Source organism: Rutidosis leptorrhynchoides, chromosome 8, assembly GCF_046630445.1.
Source record: "Rutidosis leptorrhynchoides isolate AG116_Rl617_1_P2 chromosome 8, CSIRO_AGI_Rlap_v1, whole genome shotgun sequence".
In the NCBI taxonomy this organism is placed as follows: Eukaryota; Viridiplantae; Streptophyta; class Magnoliopsida; order Asterales; family Asteraceae; genus Rutidosis; species Rutidosis leptorrhynchoides.
The window spans coordinates 264,891,041-264,900,189 of NC_092340.1; the positions used below are offsets into that span (position 1 = coordinate 264,891,041).

Below are 9,149 nucleotides of genomic sequence, written 5' to 3' on the forward strand. Positions count from 1 at the left end.
CTGAGAATGCTTTGACAATGATGGCTTTGCGAATGATGTGATCTCGACAAAATGAACCTGGACTATCATTGTAAATGATGACTAGATCAGATTTTATTAAATAACATGATGGCTGATGGCATGTTTCATGGACTTCTTGATAAACTTATGACTTATGGGACTTGTTTGCTATTGATATAGTGTATTTTTTTCAATCTATTAGCTTACCAATGCTTAACCGGAAGTCGCATTCCTTGGCAAATGTTTGAACCGTATATGATTTTCGTAATCAAGTGACTCAAAACGAAAGTATGATTTAGAGTAATATACTTGCGTTTGATCGACAGAATTATATTGTAGTATCATACGAAAGTTCTGGAAAGTTGAATGAAATTTAGATGACTCGAGTTGCACATGGACCATAGACAGATTGACAGGCAATGATTTAACTGAACATGAAATGACTAGTATGGCAGAATTTAGTGGATTAAAGATCTTCAGTGAGAATTTAATGATTGAACTGTAATATTTATATCCGGTGATGATTTATCGAATGACGGTTCTAGTGGATTAAAGACATATCTTGAAGATATGAATATCAAAATTAAAGAAAAATAAAATATCTTGGTACGATTGCTCTGAAATTTTGAGGGAATTAACTTGATAGGGAGTTAGACATCATGATATATCAGATAAATGATATAACGACATGATATGGGTGATGGATGACAGGTTGATTGTGAACTTAGCGTGTTGTCCAAGTTTTAGTAATATACGAAAGAATTATTCTTGAAATCACTTTTGTTATAATTGTGGAAAGGTTAATACTTGTTTTTGGAAGTGATTATTTTCATAATCACTTTGAATATTATGGAAATATTCATGAATAGTCAATTGGAAAATTGATTCGAATATATTATTCTTCTATAATTACGGGTGCCTATAAATATATAGACTATATTATTCATGACAGATATACAATGCAAAAACTTAAATACTCTTCTACGAAAGAGTTCTTGTTTTCTACCACACAAAAAAAAAAAAAAAAAAAAAATGTAATCTCTATCTTATTCCAAAGTGATATTTTTGTAACCTAGACAGTTAGGGTCGAATAATTACTTTTAAAAAGTGATACTACGATTCAGTAATATATCCGGTCATCGATATTTTTAAAAACTTTAAAAGATTAACAATTTTAGGGTACAGAATTGCATTGAAGTTGTTAACGAATGTTAAATCCTTATAATCAAATCTAAGAAAGTGCTAACGAGAATGCAACTTGCAAACTGTTGATGTGTTTAAATCGTGTAAAACAAATAAATATCCAAATCCAGTTTGTAGTTTGTTTATTTTATAACGGTTTTCCACTTTGTCCCATAATCCATGGTTTCAGTGTTTCACACGTCCCATCACTTCCTAAACCGCTAAATAACTCATAACTGCAACACCTGCTACATCGTCGTCTTCCAAATTATCAACGCAATTTCTCTTTCATTATCATCAACAATCAACAATCTAGGGGTGTTCATCGGTTCGGTTTTCGGTTTATTCGGTTCGGTGTATTCGGTTTTGAAATTTTTTTGGGCAAAACCGAAAACCGAACCGAAAACTGAATTCAAAGTTAAAACCGAACCGAACCGAAAACCGAATTCGAATTCGGATTCGGTTCGGTTTTCGGTTAAAACCGAATATTATGAAAAAACTAGAACGATGATAGTTTAATTGTGGCGTTACTAATGTCTTATTTATTTATATCCTAAAACAATGATGTACTATTAAATTGTCAACAATTCGATGATTTATTAATATTTACAGCTTAATTATGACGTTTACTGCTTCTGTTATTAAGAAGAATAACATATTAATATGAGTAACATAATTATAATATGAGCTACCAAATTGTCATATGCGTGAGAACATATTTTATTGATTGGATCCTAAATTATAATGACATTAAAACATATATATATACAAATTAAATATATAAAAATTTTGAAATCGGTTTTGAATTCGGTTTTCGGTTACACCGAATTCAGAATTTTCAAAACCGAACACCGAACCGAAAACCGAATTCAAATTCGGTTTCGGTTTGACTCGATCCGAAAACCGTTTTTTAAATTCGGTTTGGTTTTTTCCCGGTTTGGTTTCGGTTTGGTTTTCGGGTTCCACGGTTTCAAACCAAATACTGACCACCCCTACAACAATCAATAATAAATATAAAAAAATATATATATATATCTAAGAATAATACTAAAAGGTGTCTTACCATAGATATTGGTGATTGTGAGGTGAAGTGGATATGGTGTATTTTTTAGAAGAAGTCGCTGATATGGCAGGAGAATGAGGAGTTGTAATGGGGGGTTTTGGTAAGAAGTTGGACGGTGATGTGGTAAAATTTGATTGGTATTTGAAGTGTGAATAATTAAAAAGTGAGAGAGATAAAATACTCATAATCAATTGCATGCTGCCATGTAACCACCACCTTCCTTCCTTCCTACGTTTTTTTTTTTTTTTTTTTTTTTTTTTTTGACAAAAGCCCCTCTATAACGCCTACAAACGCTCCATTCCGGACGTTTATAGGGCGTTTCTCTTGACATGTAGGCGGCATGAGGGTGGGAAACGCTACAATATCCATGATCTAAGGTGTCATCAAATTGTTGTACAAAGCTATTCTTATTGACTTTTAAATAGTACTCTCAATAGTCCACAGACAAAAAACACACAATTTAAGAAAATATCATAAAAGTAATGTACTTTCTGTTTACTTTTAAGTTTTACCCTTTCCCATTTAATCTTATCAACCTACATTAAGAGCATAATAGAACTTATGCTTCTTATTCCTTTTTATTTATGAAAGTAGACAACTAATTTGAAACATTCAAAAATAAAATACTGAACTATTAATATGAGACGGAGAAAGTAATTATCCTATTATCCTATATACTTATATACTACTAATATGCATGGAGATTTTGATCGTTTAGACCTCGCTACGTTAACTATGAATATGTAACCCGAAAGACCCCGCGGCATTGCACAGGTCACTTTTACTGGTTATTTATTATTTAAATGTACACTATATTTATGCATTTTAATAACAGTTTCAAAACTATTGTTAGAAATATCTTATAAGAAATACAACGAACTCTCGATGACATTGTACAATCTCATAACTTTGTCTTTTTTAGCTAAATATATTGCTATGTACAAAAAGTTTATCCACCTTAACAACAAATTTAAAAATTGTCCTTAGAAAAATTTTAAATTAAATAATCTTGTATGATTATAAGTAGAGTTGTAAATTACCCGAGCTATTCACGTGCTACTCGAACTCGACTAGTTAAAAACTTGATTTGATTCGAGCCGAGCTTAAACGAGTTCGAACCTAATTTTGAGGATCGATAACTAAACGAGCTCAAGCTCAAGCTTCTTATATCGAGTTTGAACAAATTCGCGAGCCTAAACGATATTTTCAATTCAAATACATCTATAATATCTATTAAATCTCTAAAATGATGTCATAAATAAACATTTTTTAAGCATAAAAATAATTTAAAATAAAGAAAAATGTTAAACATCTTTGATGATGTCATGATTTTATATTGAATTAATTAAAAAAATAATTACAAATCTTTTATAAAAGAAAATACTAATCTCTCATAAATTGTAACACCCAGTGAACACATTTATAAATTTTAAAATATATTGTACAACCTTTATATAATAATTGTATTGTATTTTAATTTTCTAAAAAAATTCAAAACATTTATTATTAGTAATTATTATTATTAAAAATATAAATACACAATTTGAGTAATAATTATTATTATTATTATTATTATTATCTATTTTTATTATAATAATTATAATTATAATTATTATATTATTAATATTTAAATATAGATTCTCTTTACGAGATTAATTACGTTACATATGTATACGAAAATGCATGTCTCTATATATTTGTTAAAACAACGACAAGTTTCTTAGTCGAACGGGTCATTGAAATAACTGACTTTAGCATTATATTCACTTAATACCTAAAACATCTCATTAAATTGTTTCGGTTAAACAACCCGTGATTTTACGGGTCAATTCACTAGTTATTTACTATAATTTTTATTAATATACAATATAATATATTTTATATTAGATTATATATTATAAATATAATTAACGGGAGGTGATTCTCACACACCACTTTTTAATTCATCTACATTTTTATCTCATAAATTCACAATTATATACCTAGAAAGTTGAACTTATATTATTATTCTAAGTATAATTAACGGTATAATAGTAAATTAGGTGTAGATGGATCAAAAAGTAGTGTGTGAGGATCACCTCTCATGTATAATAACTATTATTATTATTATTATTATTTAATATTTAATACAATATAATACTATGTATATAATATAATGCACTAGTATAAAATAAGTAAATAGTAAATATATGGCAAATAATTATAATTATTCAATAATTATGAATAAACGAGTTGAGCTCTAGCTCGAGCCTAGCTTGGTGAAATCCTAACGAGAAGAGCTTGAGTTTTATATGTTAAGCTCGAAATGAGTCGAGCTCGAGCCCAATGAATTTTAAACAAGCCGAGCTCGAGCCCAATGAACTCTCGGCTCGACTCGCCTCGTTTACACCCTATTTGTCAATTACCCATTTGTAAGTTATCAGTTTTTGTCATTCAACGTTGTTTTGTAATTGCGTTTTGCACTTCTTAATTTCATGATCAAAAACAACAAAATAAACTCTTAAGAAAAGTGGTACTCCATTACTTAGCGCTACTAATATAAGATTTTTTTCACGCGGCTACAACCCACAACATAAATACATAAATAACTACACAAATAACTGTACCATAAATAGAAAAACTGAGCTATTAGTTTACACGTTACGCTAATAAGATTTGCGCACTTGCAGGTGTCAGGTCGAAGAAGCCCTGAGGAGTTTCCACGACCTGCCACTGAACTGAAAAGTTCGGGCTTCCACCAGTTGGATCATTATGGTCCAGCCGGTGAATAAGCCCAACCGCGACATAAAGGTTCTTTCCAGTAACATAAATCGTATCATTGTATCCGTTCACCGCAAAAGGCTTGCATAACTTCTCTGGTAACGGAGACCCATTAACAGTTTCCCACACATCGTTTTTCGAGTCGTAAACCTTGAGTTTCGTCCTCTCGTGTTCCGACACCACGAATAAATGCCCAAACATTACGACACTCGAACCGGTCCACCCTTCCCTTAGCCCAGTTGCCATACATTCCCAATTCTTTGTTTTCGGGTCGTAAACTTGACCCCTTGGTACAACATAAAATGGCCAAAACCATCCTTCAGTTACATAAAGCTTCCCATTGAGCACAGCAGCATCATAACAAGCCATGTTTGCACCCATATCCTCAATTGGACACCATACGCCACTTTTTGGGTCCATAACCTCAGCCGAATTGAGCTCGAACCCATCACTACTATTACCACCGGCTACATAAACCATCCCATCGATAACCCCACTCGCGAAAAATGATCTTGGAGTGATCATTTTCTTCATTACATTCCAACGATTTAATCGAACATCGAACTTCAACACCGAATTTTGAGGGCCCCCGCATACGAAAACCGACCCGTCTCCAGGGACCGAAACACACCGGAACCCATGTGGACAAACCTTATCCATCCAAGGCATTTCAGGAATTGTATGCCATGAAAGATTAACAAGATCAAGAACATGCCATTGAATCTTTCCACTACATTTATTGAAAGAAAACACAAACAAATATGGATTTTGAAACCCCATTTCCTTCCTTTGTGTAAAGAACCATCCTTTATCTTTAAACAAGTTATACCACCGCCGGCAAACACTCCGGCCACCGGGATGAAACTCCACCGGCAGCCGGAGAAGGCAACTTAAACCAATATCATCAGGAAGACCAGGGATTAAAGGCTCAAAACATGATTCTGATTCTAGTAACCCATCTTTAACCGAAGCTAATTTAAACCTAGGGGTTAATTTCATTTCTGAATCACCTAACTTTTGCACTGGTAATTGGTGTGATGACATCCTAACCCTTTGCATAATAAAGATATCAAATAAACCCTTCTTATGGTACAAACTTACGAAGAATACTAAAAGCTACTAACTTTGAGCATAAAGATCAACTCAAACTTACAAATTTGACACAACCCAGTTGAGAAATGAAAGACTGGAGGCTGATTCCGTGGTGGGTTTGTGGTGATTGACACTTGAAGTAAAATTCTTTGTTAAATAACTTATCAAGATTACTAGAAGTTATAAACTTTAAGCATAAATATGGTATAGACTTACAGATTAGAGACAACAAAGCTGAGAACTGAAGATTGGAGGCTATTTTGGTTGGTGGACTGATAATTGAAGTAGACCTTTTGTCAAAAACTTATAGAAGTTGGAACTTTTGAGTATAATATTAAACACAAGCTAAAAAATTCATAGAACCCAGTTTGAGAAATGAAGTATTGGAGATGGGTTGGTGTTTAATATATAAAATTTGAAGTAGACCCTTTGTTACAAACTTTAAAAAAAATTGGAAACTTGGAGTGTAAAGATTGAAGAAAAGGTACAAATTTGATAGAACACAGGTCAGAAATGAAGGATTTGGAGGTGGGTTTTTGGTTAAACTGAAATTTTAAGCAGACCCATTTTTGAAATATAAAAAAGATGAAAGCTTTGGGTAAAAATATTGAAGAACTTGAAAATGGAAAATAGAGAGAAAAAAATCAAGATTGGTGGGTTATATTAGTGGCAGGTGGTGATGATGATGGTGGGGCGGTTGATGCGTGTGAATTTAATGCCGACCCACCCGTGCAAACACGAGTGCCGAGGTAGGGAAGGACGAGTACCGAGTAGGCTAGAGTACCGAGTAGACTTTACTCCATGTCATTTATTCTACTTTTAATTTTTTTTCACTTTTTTTGTACAAATACAATATTAACATATACATATACTAATACATACGTACACTACCGCCAGCTCGGTCCACTACTATTTTGTGTTGGCTCCAGCCACTTTGTGTTACAACAGCCGTGTCATTTTTTATATTTTCTAATTATTTTATTATAAGAATAATAAGTATACGGATTTTTATTATCTATCATAGTCACGAGGTGTTTGGGATTACGTATTAAAATGGACAACTAGTTATAAACAAATGAGTGAAGAAAAACTAGTATTGTGTTAGTTTAATAATTTTTAAATTTAAATAGTTAATAATTTAAAGTAAAAAGTACAAGTCATTAATTTAGCTTTTATAGGTGTATTTGACACAAAAGTTATACTAGTAGTTTATGATATTAAATTTATTTTACATAAACTCAAACTAATATAATTGTTTGGTAAATAAACTTTTAAAGCTTATGAAAATATACTCCACTACTTATATTCCTATATACGGAGTATTATTTACTTTTGTCTTTATACACAACGTATTATTTTATATTTTTAAGCACTAACTACTTTATTAAACATTTATAAACAGAATAAAGAGTGGATGACTTTCTCTATTCTTGAAAGTGTTTCACTCTGGGCGAAAAAATAACTTGTCTTTATTCTCAAATAGAGGAAGGATTGTCTACATCTCACCTCCCCCATACACCACTCATGTGGTATTGGGTTTTGTTGTTGTTGTTGTTGTTGTTGTTGTTATAAACAGAAGTCTCGATTTCAAGTTTGATATATAAACTCCGGTTATAACCGTCTAACTTCAGTTACTGGCTAGTGCTTCCATACGGACTTTATATGTTAAAGAGTGGGAAAATTTTCTTATCGGTCGAAATTCGTGACTTGAGAATCGCATTTTTGGACTCCATACCCGAATTTGCGATTTGTGTTTTTAAGGGCTCTTTATCCGACTTTCGGCTACAATATGTGACTCGAGACGAAACTGACCCGAATTAGTATGTTACGGTAAGTTCAATCTAGTTCTATCCTTAAATTGGCGTGGTTATGACTAATTGAAGTTACTCAAAATCTATCGTTATTATTAAAATTAAGTTAGTACGTTGTTGAACATGATGAGATAAAATATGACAATGATATGTTTAAGGATAAAAAATGCTCGTATTTGGCTTTTGGTTCGGGGATATAAAAAGGCAAAGGAAAAAAATATTTGAAATTTCAATATCTGACATCCTATCATATACTACATTTATTTTCTATTTATAAAATTTAAAAACACTAGTGCTAGAATGAATGTAAACGTAAAATGTAAAACATAAAACGTAATTTATAGGTAATTGTAAATGTAAATATGTATGTAAAACCTAAACGTAAAACGTAAATGTAAATGTAAAATTTAAACGTTAAATGTAAATGTAAAGTAAACTATTAATCGCAAACATATACATAACGTAAAGAAAGAGAAACAAACTTTTTAAATCCCTATAAAAGATTTAGAAATTCTTTCCTCGTCAAATTTAACACCTAGAAATTTGAAATTCTTCAACTAGTTATAAGTTTTCTTGAGATTTAAAAATGCAAATTCTTTCAAATCCCTCCAAATTCTACGAACGAAACTCACTCGCGGAATTTCAAATCAGGAGGCGGTGGTGATGCCGGAGTTGCAAGATAAGGTTTGAAATGGTGGTTGGTAATAGTTTATGAAGGTTGTGAAACGAAAAAAAAAAAAAAAAAGAAAGAAGGTAAAGAGTGTAATGTCCCTGTTAAAACCGTTATGACATAACACAATAAAAAGATGTCACATAACTTGATCAACGCCCTCTATATGAGACGTTTTAACAAAAGTACATTCAATTACATAGTTTCAAAATACAATGTTGGAAAGACATATCAAAAGTAGTAAATTACAATGAAATGAAAGTACAAAATTGTAAATGAATGTGTAGTCAACATGATCGACATAAGAATATGCCAAGACTTCAAAATGTAACCATGCTTGACCTCTAAACAGAATGCGTGGAAGCGTAAGCTAAGTACCTGAGATAAAAACATGTTAAAAACGTCAACAAGAATATTGGTAAGTTCATAGGTTTAAGTAATAATTGAATAAGTCTACCACAAGATTTCAATGTAGTTCAAAAGCAGTAAAAAGTTCTATGCAACCTGAGTACTCAGTAACCAAGCTTAACGTATAATCAAGTACCCTTTGTATAATAAATGCATATAAATG

At 31.7% G+C, this 9,149-nt stretch overlaps 1 protein-coding gene across 1 annotated transcript; it reads right to left on the reverse strand.

The window, feature by feature from the left end:
* Positions 1–4,723: 4,723 nt before the first annotated feature.
* LOC139861868 (F-box/kelch-repeat protein At1g30090-like) lies at positions 4,724–6,316 on the reverse strand. The gene has a single exon (XM_071850390.1). The coding sequence runs from the start codon at positions 6,062–6,064 to the stop codon at positions 4,886–4,888; it is 1,179 nt and encodes a 392-aa protein (XP_071706491.1). The 5' UTR covers positions 6,065–6,316; the 3' UTR covers positions 4,724–4,885.
* Positions 6,317–9,149: the final 2,833 nt, after the last annotated feature.